Here is a 21,476-nt window from a genome sequence, read left to right on the forward strand (position 1 = left end):
CTCCAGTTCTCTTCCAACCTACTGTTCAGGCCTCCAAGGCATTGGAGCAGCCTCGGCTTAGCTGTTCCAAACAGGAGGAAGCTCACACTTCCATTCTTGCTCCGCACACTGCATTAAAAATAAGATCTAGCTCATCGCAGAGGACCCAACCGCAGAGTGAGAAAACACCCCTCATGTGCACACAGGGGCTTAAGTGGGAATTCAGGGTCCTGGAATGTCACTTCTTCAAGGGGCCCCAGAAGTCATCCGTCTCAAGAGACATTTCAGCTCAGAGAAGGCCACAGCCCAGCAAGGTGAAAGATCCTTGCTATCTGATTCTTCAGCAAACTGCCTGCTTGTGGGTTTGTTTGTGGTTGTTTTGGTTGGGTTTGGTTTGTTTGTTTCCACTAAAGGCTGTCACCTTTGATTAAAAATGAGAGTGCTAGCACTGTATACACACACACACACAGAGAGAGAGAGAGAGAGAGAGAGAGAGAGAGAGAGAGATAGACACACAGAGAGAGAGAGAGAGGAGAGAGAGAAACAGAGAGATACAGACACACACACACACACAAAGAAAGAAACACACACACAAAGATACAGAGACACATACAGACACACACACACGTACACACATACACACACAGAGAGAAAGAGAGACACAGAGAGAGAGAAGCACATACACACATACGCACAGAGATACAGACACACACAGAGACAGACAGAAAGACAGAGAAAGAGAGAGAAACACACACACACAGAGATATAGACACACACACAGAGACAAACACACATGCGCGTGCACATACATACACACACAGAGACAGAGAGAGAGAAACACACACATACACACAGAGATACAGACACACAGAGAGAGAGAGAGAGAGAGAGAGAGAGAGAGAGAAATACAGACACACACACAGAGACACACACAGATACTCACACAGAGACACAGATACAAACACAGAGAGAGAGAGAGACAGACAGACAGACACTCACACAGAGAGAGAGAGACAGACACAGACACTCACACAGACACACACACAGAGACACATATAGACACACAGACATACCCACACACACGGCCAGTGCCTTCTTATCCTAATCCTCAATGCCAGCAATGGCCTGCTTGCCCTTCTCTAGAACTGAGAGGAACTTGTAACTCCTTCAATCCTGCCGAGGCTTCAGGAAAAATTCATCATAGCCCCATGTAGAATCAGCCTCCGCCGGAGTGAGGGCGTCCAAGGAGGAACCATTTCACATAGCATCATGGTTTCCCCTGTTTCTCTATCCCTTCGTTCTATTTCAACATTTAAAAATAATCCATTTCTCTGGGTGGTGATGGCACACACATTTAATGCAACCCTTGGGAGGCAGAGGCAGGTGGATCTCCATGAATTTGAAGCCAGCCTGGTCTATAGACTGAGTTCTATGACAGCCAGGTCTACGCAGAGAAACCCTGTCTAGAAACATGCCTCCCCCACCCCAATTTTTTTCTCGGCTCGGTAACATTAATGTGGCTGCTCCTGAATTCTAGACAAACTTGGAGAGAGCCTTAGGGAAAGGACTTGTCAAACTTTCCCTCAAGCCCTGTATGCCATCTCCTCCTCCAGGGTCATGTTTGCATGCTCCTGGTCACCTAGACTAGGGGCTAGGCAGAGATTTTTCTGGTCACAGGCGCTTTTCCCTCTGCCCTGACAGCAACTGCATCCAGCCCCGCTGTCCATCTTCCCAGGGAAAGGAAGCAAAGAGCCAGCCTGGGTGAGGGCAGAGCAGCTGCTTCTGAAATGCAAATGCAATCTGCTGAGTTATCTGGGCTGGACACTGCCGGTGGGGTGGAGAGGGGAGGCAGCCATGTAGAAAATGCAAGGTAGTGGCTGGTCCTCCACACTTGGCTTGGGAGTCTAGCAGGCCATCTTCTACAGTCCTGCCTCAGTCCCCCACCCTCACTCAACCCCTGCCTCTCTGTGTGTCTGGTCCTTTCTGAGTAAAGAGTGCCTGGCAGTGTCCCCAGAACAAGCTAGGAGGAAAGCAGTTTTAAAATTGCTCTAAATAATCCCCCAAAGTAGGTAGATTAAATCCCATCCTTGTATTTCTCTCCTGTTCTCTCTGATCTTTGTGTGCTAACATACTTCTGTTCACACCCAGACAGAAAGGGTTTGCTGTCTTGTTGAGCCCTGGCAAAGGCCTATCCCGGGCTCCCCTACTTCTCCACACAATATTATCACAGGGAGATGACCCTTGTGGTGTGGTATTGTACCGACACTCCTCCTTGCTGTGGAGTGAGCTTCTCAAGGTAAAATCTACACACACCTACAAACAGGAAAAAGAACTGTATTGCTTAGGCATGGGGTATCCGCTTCTAAATGAATCACTTGGGAGCACACAGCTCAGTGAGTCAGTGAGATGACTCAGCAGGTTATGAAAGGTTCTTGCCACAGAGCTGGATGACCTGAGCCAGATTCCCAGGATCCACTCAGTGAAAGGAGAACCAATTTCTGAAAGTTGTCCTCTGACACTCAAAACAAACAAATAAAACAAAACAAACACACAAAAGAAACAAATAAATAAGTGGTTAAAAATTTAGCCGGGTGGTGGCAACACATACTTTTAATCCCAGCACTTGGGAGGCAGAGACAGACTCATGTCAGAGTTTGAGACCGGCTTGGTCTGCAGAGCAAGTTCGAGGACAGCAGGGCTATCCAGAGAAACCCTGTCTCAAAATCAACAAACAAACAAACAAAAACAACAACAAAACAAATAAAAAACCTAAATTTAATTAGAGTAAAACTCAGCTTGTTTTTATTTAGTATACTTACAAATAATACACAACCGTCATCTCTATCTAATGACACCAAAATGTACTATCATCCAAAGTACTCTCATCCCCCTGAAAGGAAACAATCTACCATTCATTTCTCGTCTCCTTCTTACCCCAGCGTCTGGTAATTGCTAGTCTGCTGCCTGGTCCTTTGTGTTTGCTTAGCGTAGGCATTTCATGGTAGTGGAACCAAACAGTACACTTTTTCATGCCTGGCTTCTTGTCTTTTATAGAATGTTTTCCAGGTTCCTCCATGCTCTGGGGCATGCGACGTTGCCTCATCCCTGTTTAAAATGGTTCAGTAATACTCCACAGTGTGCATGCTACAGTGTGTCTATCCATCTGTCTATGGGCGGAGGTGTAGGTTGTTTCTGGGTTTTGGATGTCATGCTGCAATGAACAGTTGTGCACAGGTTATCGATTGAACAACCGTTTTCCCTCCTTTGGGCTGGGAAAGACTCTCTGGATCATGTGGCAGTCTTTTTTCCTTTCTCTTTCTTCTTTCTTTTTTTTATCCATTTTTTAAGGAAACCATCACACTGTTGGTTTCGCAGCTGCACCATTCTGCTTTCCCACCGGCCGTGTAGCTGGACTCCAGTATCTCACATCCTCACCGAGCACCGGTGGCTTCCCTGTGGCTTTCATGATAGCAGTCTTAGTGATCTAATGTAGCATCTCCCATGCCCCCTAAGATTTGTACCAAGCTCCTGACTTGTGCCAGCCACTATATCTATAGTCCAGGTAGGGCAGATACAGTCGCCAGTGATTCTAAATATTCCTCATTCCTTAAACATAACAGTAACTAAAAGGAAGCAGGCCTTTTTCTGGAGTGTTTCAATTCTGAGTTTTAGCTGGATTGAATGTAGTTATCAGTGCCACCCACATTGCTGAGTTTTGACCACACTTCCTCCCCACCTCCGCAGTTAATTACAGAGGCCCTGATATCCCCTTACACGGAGCTTACAAGACATACTTTAATTGGCTTTTGCTGTCACAAAGATACCTCTGAGTGATGCCTTGCTAATGGTCACTGACCCCCCCAGTATCGCACTACACGATGTAGTAAGAGCCGCTAGGTAATTTCAGGACCTGTGGCTTATGCACCTTTGGAAGACAAATGTGTAACACCCCTCGGGGAGGGCATGCCCAGAAAATACAAATCAGAATCTTTGCGATTTACAACTTGCCTTGGTGGGGGCCGAGGGGGGGTGAGGGACACGGCAAACTATTTCTCTGAGCGTGTCCTGCTCCTACCCTAGAAAATGCTAAGCTTCCCCAGGTTAGCTGGCACCTGGAGTTGCATCTTAGCCTCCTGTTTCCGGCCCTGACCTTATCTTCAGCCATCAAAGGTAGCAGAGTTATCTTCCCAGAAAATCTAAAAGTTAAATTGATATCCAGGGATCTAATTGAGCAACACAAGGAGACTAATGGGGAATATGTGAGGGGATCCTCCCCTTTCTACCACCTTTTGCATGCTTATAGGCCAATGACAGTAACCGGGTTCCAGTGACAAATGCCAAGACCAGACCCTGAATTTCCCCATCTGTCCCTTCCCAGCCTTCAGTAACGGAAAGCCCATGTAGTCGTATTATAGCTATAGTGCCCCCTCTCCCAATTTGCACTTTGAACGTTGTGGGTCACACGGAACAGCATGGTAGATAAGCCCGAGACTTATCAGGAAAACTTATCAACCTTCCTTGATCAGGAAGGTTTGGGTTGAGCTCCTTGATGCTGCTATATATCTGTGAGCCTCAGGTTACCTATGTGTTCACAGGTAGTCCAAGTGCTCTGAAATAAGCATCTGAATGAAAAAATAACCAAAGTATCCTGGGACTAAGATTTATTTTGCCTAGATTTGTATGTTTTTTTAATAGAGGATGTGTGCTTTAAAGATGGCCTTGTCTGCCTGTGCTCCACAAACAGAGGAGCTGGCAAGGAGGAGCAAAAGTCAAGCACAGAAGAAGGTGTTTGATTTGCTCAGAGAAGTGCACTGGGGAGGAAGCAGTTCCATGCAGAGGGCGTTACACTATTTCCAGGCAGAGGTTGTTACACTGTTTCCATGCAGAGGATGTTACACTGTTTCCATGCAGAGGATGTTGCACTGTTTCCATGCAGAGGATGTTACACTGTTTCCAGGCAGAGGATGTTGCACTGTTTCCATGCAGAGGATGTTACACTATTTCCAGGCAGAGGTTGTTACACTGTTTCCATGCAGAGGATGTTACACTGTTTCCAGGCAGAGGATGTTACACTGTTTCCAGGCAGAGGATGTTACACTGTTTCCAGGCAGAGGATGTTACACTGTTTCCAGGCAGAGGTTGTTACACTGTTTCCATGCAGAGGATGTTACACTGTTTCCAGGCAGAGGATGTTACACTGTTTCCATGCAGAGGATGTTACACTGTTTCCAGGCAGAGGATGTTACACTATTTCCAGGCAGAGGTTGTTACACTGTTTCCATGCAGAGGATGTTACACTATTTCCAGGCAGAGGTTGTTACACTGTTTCCATGCAGAGGATGTTACACTATTTCCAGGCAGAGGATGTTACACTGTTTCCAGGCAGAGGATGTTACACTGTTTCCAGGCAGAGGATGTTACACTGTTTCCATGCAGAGGATGTTACACTGTTTCCATGCAGAGGATGTTGCACTGTTTCCATGCAGAGGATGTTACACTGTTTCCAGGCAGAGGTTGTTACACTGTTTCCATGCAGAGGTTGTTACACTGTTTCCAGGCAGAGGATGTTACACTATTTCCAGGCAGAGGTTGTTACACTGTTTCCATGCAGAGGATGTTACACTATTTCCAGGCAGAGGTTGTTACACTGTTTCCATGCAGAGGATGTTACACTATTTCCAGGCAGAGGATGTTACACTGTTTCCAGGCAGAGGATGTTACACTGTTTCCAGGCAGAGGATGTTACACTGTTTCCATGCAGAGGATGTTACACTGTTTCCATGCAGAGGATGTTGCACTGTTTCCATGCAGAGGATGTTACACTGTTTCCAGGCAGAGGATGTTACACTATTTCCAGGCAGAGGATGTTACACTGTTTCCAGGCAGAGGATGTTACACTGTTTCCAGGCAGAGGATGTTACACTGTTTCCATGCAGAGGTTGTTACACTATTTCCAGGCAGAGGATGTTACACTATTTCCAGGCAGAGGATGTTACACTGTTTCCAGGCAGAGGATGTTACACTGTTTCCAGGCAGAGGATGTTACACTGTTTCCATGCAGAGGATGTTACACTGTTTCCATGCAGAGGATGTTGCACTGTTTCCATGCAGAGGATGTTACACTGTTTCCAGGCAGAGGATGTTGCACTGTTTCCATGCAGAGGATGTTACACTGTTTCCAGGCAGAGGATATTTCACTGTTTCCAGGCAGAGGATGTTACAATGTTTCCAGGCAGAGGATGTTACACTGTTTTCAGGCAGAGGATGTTACACTGTTTCTGTCCTAGAAGCTGCATCACTTCGCATCTTTAGGAGTATGGACACACCTAGGTCCAAAACCAAGTTCAGAGACATTTCTGCTCAACACTCTTCTGTAAAATAGGGACCGTTGTGACATTGGTTCACTACTTGATCCCTAAGTTAATAAAGGTTATATGCCATTATTGTGACCACAATGGCTATCCAGTGTATACTGTGGATTACAGGGAGTCTCTGTGTACACACTCAAGAATACTAAGACTAGGAAATTCTATGCTTGGGCTAGAGCAATGGCTTAACAGTTAATTGCACTTGATGTTAATTCTGAGAACACAAGCTATCCTTACATATCCGGTGGCTTACAACCACATATAACTCTGACACCATCTTCTGACCCTGACACGCACCTGAGATGCACACGGTACACATAGATACAAGCAGGCATACACATATGTGTACATAAATACATATTGATAGATGGTGTACCATTTGAATGCTTTAGGTATGTGGCCCATTACTTGATTGATAATTAATTAGAAACAGCCATCCGCAAATGAGGTTAAACTTTGCAGTCACTCTCCTTTAGTACATCTCCCCCATGGGATTCCAAATATGTCACCGTATTGCCATCATTTCTTATGAGGGGAAAAAAGTGCATTTTCTTTGATGTAAGTTTTTAGTGGCTTCTTGAATTTCAATCTCCTAACGGCTGAGGAAGTTTGAAGAGTCCGTGGTCTGAACCACTGGCCTTGGTCCAGAAAGAATATATTGAATATCTCACATAATGGATTCTTTGGGCTGAGATGGGGAAAGGAGGGATAAACGGATATGCTGGGATCGCAGAGGAGTCCAAGTAAAATGAACAGGATTTTTTTTCCTTAAGAACTCATAAGAAATCAATCTCAGGATGCAGAACTTCAGAGCAGAAAGAGACCTTAGAGGTTACACGAGAAAAAATGGATGCCTTTATTTAATAACATTAGTTTTAAAGCAAATAAAATTAAACAAAGCCAGAAATACGTTTCCAGCACATACACATTTCATTACTCTAAGTCTCACAATGGCCTTTTGGCTGAACACTGTCATAGCCATCTCTCAGAAACGGAGATTTGAGGACACAAATGCCAGTCTCTTAGTTTCCACATCTAAAATCACATGAGCTCTGGCCTTCCATTAAAAGGGGAAAAAATGGGTGTCAAGCATTGAGAACTCACAAAGGGCTTGTTAGAATAAATTGGGAGATGCAGATAAATTCGGATATGCACCGATTTCTACGTGAATGAGCTGCGTAATTTTTTTTAAAAAGGGAAACCGTCTTTGATGGTCTAGGGATGCAATGCAAACTTAATGCACTGTCAGGGAGAGATCCGCGGCTGTGGCGAAGCACGCCTTCAATCCTGAGTGATGCTGTTTACATCCAACGTGAGGGCGAAAAACCACAGCCTCTTGTGCGGACACCAACATGGCGTCCAGGGAGAAAGACCTCCACTCTGACTCCAGTTTGTTAGCTATAGTCACAGGGGCTGGATCTGTTCACTGTGCCCAATATGAAATTTCTGAAACCCCCGTAGGGTGAAAAAAATTGCCTGACTACCTCACTAGAGTTCGTGATGGTTGCTTTAGAAAAAGGAGTGGGAGCAGGTATACAGAAGTGTAGCTCGCGCCTGTTCACAAAGGTTCGTTTCTTCTACCCATTCCTCCCTCCTCCCTCCATCCTGTGCCTTTGCTGAGGACGAACCACAGATGGTTATCTCTCAGAAGTGTGTAACTAGGGAAACCACAGACCTGCCCCAATCGCTATGGAGACAGCCGTTTATTTGTCCAGCCTCTGAGTATTCATGACATCAGCAAGGCCAGTGAGTAAAACACTGATACATCTTACAAAGAAACTCGAATTCCCAATCAGCTTGAGAGGAGCACAGTGTAACAATTGAGACACCTTCAGGTGCCCGCCGGCCTCGCCTCTCAGTGTCTCTGCACAAAGAAGTTCATTTTGTATAACATAGTGAGAAGCCTTTGGGGGGTCAGTGGAACCAAAAGCAAGCTCGTGAATCCAAATCCAACTGAAGCTTCAGAGACCAAGTAGGGGAATAATGCTTTGAAAATGAATACCTCAGGTCCCAACAGAATGGAGAGCCACCACGTGCATGCCTGCAAAGTGCCATCACTGTGTGCCCAGGACTGATGAGTCCTCCCAGAATAGGATAGGTAGAGTCACGGGCAAACTGTGATGCCATAGCGACTTGGCCAGCCTTTGGTCCTGATGGAAAGATGACCACAGGGCTGACGTGAGACGTGAGCCTTAAAGACATTTTATAAACAGCGGCCAAGCCTTTTTGGTCCCTCGATCTAGGACGTCAAACGAAGCTCTCTCATTCTGAATGCGGCCTGTTTTAGATGGATGTGCTTCCTCTGTGTGTTACTGCTGCTCCTTTATTTACCTGGAAAGGACAGAGTCTGTTTCAAAATCAAGTTCGACAGACACAAATGAAGCAGGGGTCCTGCCTCTTCCCCCTAGCTTACCCTTGATGCTGCACTGGTTTGCAGAAATCCCCCACTTGGATTCTTCAGTTCCATTTCATTTGCCGAACACCCCTGTATAGGAGGATTCCTTACACAGAACTAGAGTTATTGATATCTCCTAACAACGAGTGAGGCCCCTCTTTGTTCTTCAAGGTCAGGTGTGCCTCTTTGCTGCCAATCCATCAGCAGTGTTTGTGAGAGCACAGAGCTTACTTCTAGAAGCATCACCTAAGTGGACACGGTTGTGCTCCTGCTGAGAAGTTGCATATGTTGAACAGCAATACGACACGATGCTTGCTAGAATAGATCTCTCGCCCATTCTCGACTGTGTTCCAAGCAGGCTATTGTGATCAGAAAGCCTAATTAACCCGACTCCATCCCTCCCTCACAAAATAGGTTTGGTTGGTTGAAGCCGCTGGAATGATTAGCAATCCGTGTCCTAAGTAATTCTGCACGTATATAATGTCAGAGGACTGTTATCACGTTGACTCTCTCGTAAGATAACGTTTTCATGTGTATGTGTGCGCGAGTGAGAGCTTACACCTGTACATATGTATGTAGGAGATACAGGCCTCGAGTTGTCAGTTTACAGACAGGGATCTCTGCGGATACTTAAATAATTCATGGGTGGGTAAACAGATCTATATGCATGTATTCCTGGGTACGGTGGACAAATGTATTAAGTGTGTAGAATGATAGATTTTCCTCCCTTTGCTCATGTCATTTTAATATGGAATTACTGTAGCTCCTTAATGATGAGAAGGGGTGACAATTCATTAGCAGATTGTGGCTAAGATCAAGTGTTTGATTTTCCTACAAAGTGTGACCAGCACTCAATTATACGAGGTGTGTGCATTTCTTTCTAATGCATTTTTTTTCCTTTTGCCAGTTAAAATAACCTTGAGCTCTATTAATTTTTGAAAGAGCTGCAGACAAATGCTTCTACAATGTGTTCCCCTATAAGGAGCTTTATGATGTTAAGAGTCATTTTTTTAAAAAAAAAAAAGTGCTGCTAGATTTCCTGTTCTACTTAAAGGACAAGTAGGTAATAGTGAGAAGACAAACAGGGTGTCAAGGCTCTTCCTGTCTGGTCCTCGGTCTTGGTTTATGAAAGCAGGATTCCCACAAAAATTTCTTTTCGTTAGTTGTAATATATTTTTTTTCTCTTCGGCCTGAAAAAGAAAAGTATACGGAAGATATGCATATATGAACATATATTGCAAAAACAAATTCAAACTACTTTGGACTTTTAGGATTCTACAATAAAGATGGTTGCCATGCAAAAACCTCACATAAGGTAAACCACCTTGTTATTTTCAAAAGCTATCCTGTACTCCATTCTGTATTTGGGTACCTAATGCAGTCTGAACTGTTAATGCTCTGTGACCACTTCTAGGTTAGTTATGTGCTAGATCCCATGGCCACGGGCTTCATTGGCTTCCTACTAATGCTTTCCTTGTGAGTTTTGTACAGAAGTCCTTTGCTGGTTTCCTACGTTTTGCGAAGGTAGTTCTGTTCAGAAAACAGCCAGTGGTGTAAGTCCAGAGGATACCCAGCCTCCGCTGCCTTCTTTCACTTCACACGGGATGACTGCAGCGAGCCACTGGCTGTAGTTCTGAAGCAGAACACGGCTGCTGCTTGCTCTTGTCTGGGGACCCTGGAGTGGGAGCGCCTTCAGGCTGAGTTTCACTAACCATTTGACAAGATGCTGGGACACCCCCCTCCGACAGCTGGATGAGCCCTGGTATGCAGACCTGGCATGTACAACAGGAAATTTTAGTTGATAATTCTATTCTTCTCCCAAATATCAAAGCCCGTTTTCTGGAGGTTTCTATTTCCCAGGTATTTCTCATGGGGACTCGCAAGTCTTAGAGTTTTCTTACTCTTTTTTTCTCCCCCTTTCTTTCTTACTTTTTGTGGCTGTTGTTGTAGGGTTGGGTGGTGTTAATGTTGTAGCCAGCTTTTTCTAACTCACACCTCTTTTAAGGATTTACGCATGCTTTGTAAAAATTGCTGAACTGCAAAAAAAAAATGTTTCTCTCCTGCTCCAATTATGAAAGTTGAAATTGCAATAATTTGGAGAATATCACTCACAGGATCAGGAATTCTCACGGACGTGCTAGCACCTGGTCTGCCCTGTGAAGGGATTATTTTAAGTCCCTCCACTCGTGCTGGCTTTCCTTCCTAATTTGTTTATTTTCTTTTCTCAGAATATAAAAAAAAAAAAAAAACTCAGTAGTCAGAGCCTTGCTCCCAGGGAGTCTGGGCTTAGTCCTTATCTAGCGATTTCTTTCTAAATGGGCCCTGGTACCATTTTAGCATCGTATTGTTCTCTGAAATGGAAGCTTCCTGGGGAAATAAGAATGGTTAATTTAATATCATGAAATGTTTGGGGGCTTCTCAGCTGATTCAGAGACCAAGGAGTGCAAATCAAATTAGGTGTGCTGTATAGTGAAACAATGGAAGTTACCTCCGAAAAGAAAAAAAAATGCTTTTCCTCTTCCACCTGCTACCTTCCTAGACTTCCTAGGAAGACTGCAGAAATCTCATAGTATCTCACAGTTCTCTCTGGGGATCCCTGCCGGGGACTGGGGTGCCTGGGCTCTGTGTCTCCGGAAACCAAGAGGTGCTAAGCTGTGGACAGGCTCAGAGGGAAATAATACTTAGGCATGGTCTCTTGTCATAGCAAGGGTCACAGGGCTCATGGTTTAGCAGTTGCTCCCACGGAACTGTGCTAAGCACCAGAAGACACCTTAGCAGCCAAGAGAAATAAATCCACTTCTCACCGCCTAGGAAGAACAGGGGCAGAACCAGGCATGCTTAGTGAGCTCTTACTGCTCACATTTCGAAAGTTCTTTCTGCCCAGGCCCCCTAAATGACAGTATGCTTGGCATCCCGTGAGCTTTTCTCATTCCTTTTTTTTAAGAGGGTCTTTGAGTGAAATCTTTTCAAAGGCGTGATGCAGCCCTTTGACCAGGGAGCTCAGAACGCACAGCTGCAGCCTCCAGCATACTGAACTCCTGGAAACAAACGGCTAAATCAAACGCGTTGGCTACCAGAAGATTCTCTGCGTTTTACTAGTCCTCTGTTCCAACATCGACAAAGAAATGCTGGGCTTGCATTTTTTTGCCCCCCATTACCCCCTCCCCCCTTATGTGCTTTAGGACTTTGATGTCTCTGAGTTGTTAATTTTGGAAAGAAAATGGCAATCTAGGCATGGCGGGATGGTTCAATGGGTAAAGATGCTTGCTACCAAGCCTAATGACCCAAGTTCAGTCCCCCAAAGCCCACGTTGTTGAAGACGAGATCAGACTTACTCAAACCGTCCTCCGACCTCCGCACCCCCTCCCTAGAATAAATATATAAATAAGGGTAAAGGAAAGAGACATCTGTCTGAACAAGTGAGGCACCTGCTCATTTTGTTTGGGGACCTGGTGTTTACATGAAACAACAGGGACTGACTATGAACTGTTAATGGGGCTTTTTGTGAACCCTCTGATGCTCAATTCCATAGAGCTGTAGTAGCAGGAAGGTGGAGTGGCGGTTGTAGTCCCCCACTGACCGTCCCTTCAGGCAGAGCGCCTCCAGAGATTTAATAACAGTGCATCTTGAGCCTGGCCCCTTGACTAGCGAGGATAGTTGGGATACAGGTCCTGTTTGGCTTATGCGTTAGAATGAAAGGACGACAACTCCATGATAATAAACATCTTCTGGGCAGGCACACTTAAGCATAAATATTTTAATCTTTGATCCGTTTCACATGTGCTAAAGTAAGCTAGGAAACACACCCGCAGAGATGCTTATATTGCATTCCTCTTATGAATAAACAAATAAGTGTCAAATTGTGCCTCCCATGGAAAATACTTAAACATCACACAATTAATAATGTATCCAACCCCTCTGATGTTGCCTTCAATGATCGGGTCCTCTTGTCCACACCGTTTTGTGACCTGGGCTTCGGGACTCTGACGCCACACAGAGTGCAGAATTTTATAAACCATTTTAGCCCTCCCCTCCCCAAACTTTTTAATTCTCTTTCTACCATTCTGTGGTGGGGGGTCCCTTCCCCCACCTCTTATTTCTATAACTTTCTCTTTTCTCTTGAAGATTTCACCCCCCCATGGTGGGGAGGGGATCTGTACATTTAGAATCTCCTCTTTGGAGGGATGGACACTACTTTGCAAATCCATCCTCTTGCAAGATGCACGCACATGGTCAGGTTCACCACAAATCGCCATCTCACCACAGGGCATTCCAGTCTGATGACTTAGATATTTTTCTACTTGGGCGGATGGTATGGGTTTTTCTGTTTTTTGTTTTTGTTTTGTTTTGTTTTTTTTGCCAGATTCAGCATATCCGTTGAACAATTTTTTTGGAGCTCAAAGCCAGCCCTGCCGAGTTTCTGCTTGGTAAGGTTTGGTGGCCTTGACAGGGAGCCGTGGTTGATTCATTGGCCTTTAAACTGATGATAGTCTGGGATCTGGGCAGTGAGACTAACACTGCCCTAATAGATCCAGAAAGTGGCCGCCCCAGTACAGATCAGAAATATCAGCAAAACTGTGTGAAGAATGGCTCCAGAATGATGACGGCCTGAGGAACCCAGGAAGTCCACGTACGCCGGCATGAGCCAGGACTCGGAACACTGGGTGCAGAGCTCATCACATCAAGGGCGCTCCTGCGTTCTGAGACTTGTGTCTTGGTTACTTTCAATTCTGGACGTGATTTATATTAAGCCTCGAACCGTGGTGACTGTCTATCTGGGTGAGGCAGTTTCGTAAGACTACGCACGGTCCCTGACACCCATATACTTCTGCTATGATCCTAATGCTTTAGTTTCAACTCTTATCTTCCTTTGACAAAAAGTAAAATAAAAAATAAAATAAAAAGCCCCCTTGTGAGAGTTTACCAAATGATAGTTGGACTGTGTTTTGTGGAGAGCTGATTTGGGATTTGTTAACAGAAGTAGCAGAGTAGAATACCAGCCATAGGAAGTGACTCACCTGAAAGGGTTCAGTTTTTCATTTCACTCGAGTCTCCATGGGGAGAGTTAAGTACAGCGACACTTTGAGCCTATCCCCAACTGTGGTGTCCTCTGCAGAGGACAGTAGATTGCTGGCCGCTGCTGGTCACTTTTTGTACAAGATTCTTTTCTGTCCATTGCCATTTAGGAAATGAATTATATGTAGTATAAGTTTAGGTGTGGTTATAATAAATATCCCGATTTGTTACTTATCCAATAATAGACATTTTTGGCTCAGAAAACAAATGAACCAACCCCAATGTCTGTATATTACTCCTTGACTAAAATCCTTTAGTCCTTAACTGGAATGTGTATTAGTCAAGGCATCTTTGAGAAAGACATTATTTTCCAACACTTAGGACAGGAAAGGGAAATTAAAAGGGAATCCTAAAGTAGGTGCATTTAATCACACACACCCCCATTTAAATGTAATTGGTGCATCTTTAAGGCAATAATGATATTCCTTTTAGTTCTCCATCACAAATACTCCCATCAATGAACTTCCTTAATGCTGATGATGGTGGCGCGGTTTGAGGGAATCTGTATTTACTCGGAAAATGTTCCCATAGAATGACCTACCAGATGGGCCCCTAACAATGCATGGAGACATCAAACCGCCACAGACGTTTGGTGCTTAGAATAATAAAAAGACTATAAAATTAGATTAGTTGAGTCTAATTTGGAATTGGTATATTCCCTACGCACCCTCACCGCTCTTGGGCAGATAAAGCCTTGAGATTTAGCGCTGTGTCAAAGCAAAGACTGTAACTTCCAGTAAAAGGGAGCCGAGGGAGAGGGGGGAAAAAGCATTCTGGGAGGTCGAGGAGGGCAGAGCAGTGACCTCCAATGATTTACAGGCCTTTAGCTTAATGAAATTGTTTCAGTGACATGACAGTAAGAGCTCGTAATGGATTGGATGCCCTAATGTAATGAAATTACTCCCTTCTGCCTAAAAAAAAAATGCGCAATTAATATTTACTGAGACCTGACAGCCTTTGGTGCGCTCGCCCGTGTAGTTCCCTCAGACAGTCAGAGAGAAGAGACGGAGCAGCGTGGCAGACAGGCTGGCTCTGCAGGAGCTCCTGGCAGGGACAAACAGAGCCCCGCAAGGGGTGGAGGGACAGGCGCTTGGTGGCCGGGGAGCCGGCTTGCCGCCCAGCCCCTCGCCGCTGCCCCTGCTCATCCTTCATGCTCCCCCTTGCTTTCCCACAGGCAACTGGACAATAACCACATCAGCTGCATTGAAGATGGAGCCTTCCGAGCGCTGCGCGATTTGGAGATCCTGTGAGTTGATTCTGCGATTGCTGCCTTATGTGTGTGAGAGAGTGTGTGCGTTGTGCGGAGGGGAGAGGGGGGAAGCGTGTGTGTTGTGCGCGTAGGGGGTCCTTGTGGGTGCGTTTCTGGGTCTTCTGCTGCAATGCTATTAAAATTGGGCACCGGGAGATCCCTCCGGCTTACCTTGCCCAAAGTGTTCGCAGGCTGCAAAGTGTGATTTCTCACCTGCTACAAACTGGGGTTCCTCAATCGGCCGTTTCTTCCATGCTCCAGCCGTATTTGGTGGAGCAGACGGCCAGGATAGCCCCCCCAGCATCTGTCTGTGTATTCTGAGAGCAGCTATTTGAGTGTGGACATATAGGGAGGTAGGTTACAGGTCTATGGCCAGTGACAGAGGGGTTATCACCAGAAGGTGAGTCAGAATCAGCCAGAAGCAGGGAGGGACCTTGGCACAGGACAAGGGAGAATGAGAGGCAGTCTGATAAGGTCTAGCTATTGCTACTGCGCCTGGGATCTTATCTCGGGCTTAAATTCAAACTTTAAATAGTAACCTTAAAGTGGTAGGGATGAAAAGATGAGAGGAGATACTCCTTCCTTGTAATCCTACCATTTAGACCTTGTGTAGAAACATCTCACACACACACACACACACACACACACACGCACCCAAGACTGTCCTTCTGTGTCTTGGATTTTCACTCGCTCTAACTAAAGAAACCTGCTTTCTGGAGAAAAGTCACTGAAGGGTCATGTTGGGGTCATGCGACTAAAGTTGGATTGTGTTAGAAAACAGTTTGATTGTTTCCCCAGCAGCTACCCTGCTCACTGCCCTTGATGTGAGGGAGCCTGGAGAGGAAGCAGTAAGGCGTAGTAGAACTTAGGTCAGGGGTTATGCGATTCAGTCCTTGTCCTGCCGCTAATTAGCCGTGTGACCTTGGGCAAGTCTCTTTGGCTCTGGGAGCCTCAGTTTTCTCTTCTGTAAGGTAAAGGAGTTGATGGCTCTAACTTGGGAGTGACATGTGCTCTCCAAAAGCTGCAAAAATAATTACAGTGGAACCACTCTAGCTTCAGAATGATAAGAGAATAGGATGGGTTGGGTTGAGCATCCTTGGGAAATTAAAAAGAAAAAAAAAAAAGAAAACTACATAGTCAAAGGTTTTCCTGTGTCCGTTTTCAGCATAAGACCGAATGCCAGATAAATGAATGAATGCGTTAAAACATCCCTTTGTACAAAAAGGAAAGTGCACACACGTACGTTCCTTTCTACCTGGAAGAGGCCAGCACTGGGTCAGAAAGAGTCCCCTCCACCTTGCCAGGCAGGAAGGTGATTCTAGGAGGAATCACGGGAAATCTAGAGGATGCTGATGCTGCAAGCTACTTGAGATCCATTGCAAGCTGAGGACTCCTGGCATAGGAGAGACAGGACCCACAGGCAGCAGAGGTCAGATTGTCAGTCCTAAGATAGATGGTCTCTCCTCACCCAAACCCTGACCCCGGAACCAGCAACAATTGCATGTCTGCGGGAGAGTGTGCCAGCTCCAATTTAGCAACCCAGCCCAGGACTTCTCTTCCTGGGAAACTGGAGTTGAGAAGGGAGGTGTGATTTTTTTTTTCTCCCCTGCCTTTGGGAAAGGCCTGAATGGTCGTTTGGAAGCTTTTTGCTCCTTGCCAGGGGAAATGAGGAAGATGAGAAAATTCCTTGGGAAGAACTGAGGACATGGAAGTCACAGCTGCCACAAAACAGCTGTGGTGACCTGTCAGCCCCTCCCTTGGTTAGTTCTCTGCAGCAAGTGGTGTCTAAGGGAGTCTCTGGGGTGGGGGGGAGCTTTAAGGATAGACTCATGTGGGTGGGAATTGGGGAAGCCATGGACTTGGGTTAAGCTCTGTGACCTCTCTGAGTGTTCCTCACCTTTGAGACGGGACCACACAGAAGGGTTGCCCTTCCCACATCTGTTTCTCCCTACCCTGCCTTCATCCTGATCAAACTCCTGCCCAGGACATATTTAGACAACTCTTCCCCTCTCAGCTACTGGCTGGGGAGGGAGGGACATGATACCCAGATATATCAGGTGTCTCTAAGTTAAAACCTAGAAACCCATGACCAAAGTAATAATAACAGTGATAAAACTAATCCAAGTCCTCATTTCTCATCATTGCAGAAGACCTGCAGGACCTGATTAGTTTATCTCCTCAATCCCAAACAAAGCCAGATCAATAGCTTTGTTTTAAGGATGCTCATTTGGTTTCACATGGCTAAGCACTTAAAATTAATCATCATCAGTTATTCTGTGCTGGTTTTTTTTTTTAATTTCCAGCAGAGGCATGGGGTTTTGAAAACATCCATTTTAATGGTGAACCTTTCCGAAATTGGCTGGAGTTGACATCTCCATTTAAGGAGATGCCTCCCCTCCCCACCCCCAGACCTTGCAAGCATCCTTTACACATTGACATCTTGTAACACGTCTCTGTGACCAAATATCAGACGCCATCAGAAATCTTGTCAATGAAACACAGCGAACAGTAACTAAATGGAGGCCTGACACGTTAATAATTTTCTTCAGATAGAAGGAAGATTTTCAAAATACACTAGCCCTTGAGAGGTTAATGTTAGGATCCTGAGGGAAAAATAGTAACTTGCACATCGAGAAGAGTATCGTGGTTCAGATGTGCTGACGTTACACAGTGGGTGGTAGGAAATCGGGAAAATGACTTGCTTATCTCTCAGAAAGTTCTAGAGATTATCTTAAGAAAAGTCTGTAAAGTCAACCACTCAGAATATTTCACACTCAGTAATGCACTTTCCCCCTTCCTTCCTTCCTTCCTTCCTTCCTTCCTTCCTTCCTTCCTTCCTTCCTTCCTTCTTTCCTTCCTTCCTTCCTGTGGGAGGAAGTACCATTAATTTTCTTTGCATTGAAAAGTTGGTTTTGTTCACCACATGGATCATGAGCTCAAAAGCTGAATCTGAGAGGGGCCTGACCACAGTGGGAGACCGAGGTCAGGGCCAGAATGGGAAGGAGTAAGAGGTCCCACCATCCTGTCCATGCTGGCTGTGTCCCATGGGGAATGTTCAGCTCAAGGTATAGTGAACAAGGAAAGAGGACACCACCCTGTGCTTTCCCGTCAACAGAGAGGGGAAGAAGGAGGAAGTGTAGTAAGGACGAAACCTCCTAAGGCTGGAGGAAGAATGGCAAAGTGGCCAGAGTTGGCAGTTCATCTTGCCCGCCACCAGGGCTAGTGTGCCCACCATAATAATCAGTATACCCACCACCATAGTCAATGTGCGCCCACCACCATGGCCGGTGTGCCCACCACCGTGGTCTGTGTGCCCACCACCATAGCCGGTGTGCGCCCACTGCCATGGGCAGTGTGCTCACCACAATAAACAGTGCACCCACCACCGTAACACTTCCCCATGTTATCTATTTGCCTGCTTCCAGCTTTCCCTCCAAGAAGCTACGGTTCCCGTCACCCTCCTCTTACACTAGTCCCCCTCAGAGAAGCCAACTAGCCGCTGAGCGATAAGCAGCCCAGCCTCTGTGACCACCGTACCAAGCTGCCTCAGCTGCCTTGTTGCCGAGGCTGGAGAGGTTAGACGCCCCTGAAGTGTGCCCATTGTGTGCTGCAGGGTGGTGCGGAGTGTTCTCCAAGGGCCGAGCCAGGCGAGCTGTCAGTGCCTCTTTTCAGAGCTTCCCACAAGCATGCCAAATCGTCCTTGGCACTCCCTTTACTCAGCTAACGGGTCCTCCAAAGTGTGAGGCCTCTCATCGTGCAAGGCCCCTCTAAGTGTAAGGGAAATCAAACATGCAGAGGAAAGTAAAGAATCTTGTCCACAAACTCATACACATGTGCGCTCGCACACACACCCACTACAGGTTTTATTCTGTGGCATGTAAAGTTCTTAATTGGGGAGCACAGGCCTCCATGAGGCCGATCTCCCCTCGTTACTTCAACAGTGACCCTTACCCCTCCACCTGACCCACTCATCGTCCATCTTCCAACTCATACACTTTTTTCATCACATAAGTTGTGTCATGCAGCGGCCATGCGTGGTGACACTGCGTTCTGAGTTTCCAGGAGTCGGGATGCTGGGAGCGAGACTTCCAGCCCTTGGCTGCTGAGTTGAAAATGGCCAGGCACTTCTCAGAGAGACCAGGCCTCTCCCTCAGGACAGCATCCTGCTGTGAATGGAAAGCAACAAGAGACACTTTAGCTTGCGCTTTAAAAATTGAGAGGACCAACAAATGAAACCCAGTGAGAGACAGGGGAGCAGCTCAAAGGGTGAGAGGCTTGCTTTCCGGCATGATGACTTGAGTTTGATCCCCACAACTCCGGCTTTAAAAAGCTGGGCCTCAAGTTATCTGCTTGTAATCCCAGCCTTGAAGGAGAGAGAGAGAGAGACAGGTGTATCCCTGGGGCTTGCTGGTCAGCCAGCCTAGCCTACTAGGAGTGGACAAGCCAGTCAGAGACCCCCCATCTCGAAAACAAGATGACTGTCGCTTGTGAACCAACACCTGAAGTTGTCATCTGATCTCCACTTGTGCGTTCACACACAGGTACAGCCACACATACGCTAAGAATCCTGGTTAATAAGATACGTTGGGTTTTTTTTTCCTGTAGTTTATAAAAATAAAAAGATATTTTTAGATATTATCTCCAGAGTAAATGTAGGAAGTAGGAATTCTAGTAAGTAATTATATTAAAAAAAAATCAAGGCTACAGATGTCAGGAAAACACACCTAGGTACCAACCAGCTCAGTAGCATGGAAATCCCGTGCGTGTATAGCTAATCGTATATACAGGGCTCAAGGTCTTGTTCCTACTTCTGTTACTTGCCAATTTGGGAAATTCAGTCACTTCGAGATAGCCCGTTGCTGGCAGGACCTTTAGGGGTCTCCAGAATGACCAACTACTGCTTAGGTAAAATGTAGAGAAACTGGCTGCGACTGGAGGAAGAGCTATACTTCCTAACCTTCTGCACCCTAGGTGCCCCTGTCACCTAGTCTCGGTGTCCCCAAGGTCAACAGTAAATTGTCATTAGTGGAGAGATTGGAACCCAGAGGTCTTGGCTCCTTGGTCTGTGCTCTTTGCCTTCTTGGGACATTGTGTGCCATACAGCTCTGTTCAAAGGGGACCCCCTGGCAAGGTGGGGATCCTAAACACAGCTTGCCTTTTCAAGATCAAGACTGTACCATTACACTCTGATAAAGTTAAGGATGTTGAGGAAAAGCAAATGTGTCCATAACAGAATCTAAGGTCAGTCCGCCTTTCTGTTCTTTCAAACTAGAGAATGCGGACTAGGCCACAAATAAGATTTTTCTTATTCTGCAAATATCTATCTATCTATAACTATATCTATATCTGCACACATATGGGTAATGTTTCACATTTAAAAATTGGAATCGCCTACATAAACATCCAAATTTCCAGCATCACGCGAAAACCCAGACACAAGCCTAAGACCACAGTTCTGCACTGCAGTGGTCATCCATGGCCAAGGAGCATCGCCCGGCTTACTTTCTGCCCCGCCATGCACTTGGTCTCCCTTATGTTCACTGCCAACCCAGGCAACCCCGATACACTGTGTCAGCAGAGTGCCAGGTGACGTGCCCAGGGCCAGACCTTGCCAGATTTTTTGAATGGCCGTACACAGAGAGACCTGAGCAACGTAGAGTCTAGGACTCCCGAAACTGAGCAAGGACAACCCAGGAACAGCCAGGAATGCCTCATGACTCATCTCCTGTGGGGTTCCTCTCAAGAGTTAAGCTGGCCTCCAAACTCATCTTTGGTTTTAGAGGTCCGGGCATCCGAACATGACTCAAAAAGGCATCCTGAGGTGACAGCATTCACCATACTCCCAGTGTGGTTCTAATTCAGCCACATCCAGGCCGGTATGGCATAGCCAGACATTCTACCCATACACAGACAGAGAAGGGTAGATGGGAAGGAGTCCTTTTTCTGACGTTAGGTCCTAGCTGAGGGGGTATGAGGCACTGGTGTTTGCAGTGGTCAAGGACAGTCCAGTTCAGCAAAGCTGGATTTCAGTGCAAACGGAGAGCTGTCCTCCACTGCAGCTGAGCCACCATTGCTCTGGTTAACAGTAGTAATGTCATAATAATATACTACATGGCATGGAGATGTAATATATGAGTTGTTAGGGATGTCACTATTTCCTCTGTGTGTGAGCATTCACTGCTTTTGAGCGCCCGCCTTCCTTTCCGAGCATGTTTCAGACAGCAAGCTGAGACTTCAAAGGATGGCCTTTTACTTAAGTGTATGCCATAACTTTATAGGGCAGGTTACATTAGCCCTGCTCAACCAGTGAGGAAACTGAGGATCAGAGAATGAGAATTAAGTTCTCCAAAGTGACACTGGCCAGGTCAAGGGAATCCTTAGTCTAGTCTTCAGCTTCGTTACTGCAGAT

At 46.0% G+C, this 21,476-nt stretch overlaps 1 protein-coding gene across 1 annotated transcript in view; it reads left to right on the forward strand.

Moving 5' to 3' along the window:
• The window catches only part of Slit3 (slit guidance ligand 3), a 585,823-nt gene that overhangs the window by 411,808 nt on the left and 152,539 nt on the right, over nt 1-21,476 (forward strand). The window contains 1 exon segment of the mRNA NM_031321.1: nt 14,993-15,064. Coding sequence (NP_112611.1) covers nt 14,993-15,064 — 72 coding nt within the window.

This window comes from Rattus norvegicus, chromosome 10 (assembly GCF_021556685.1).
Source record: "Rattus norvegicus strain SHRSP/BbbUtx chromosome 10, alternate assembly SHRSP_T2T, whole genome shotgun sequence".
Classification (NCBI taxonomy): Eukaryota; Metazoa; Chordata; class Mammalia; order Rodentia; family Muridae; genus Rattus; species Rattus norvegicus.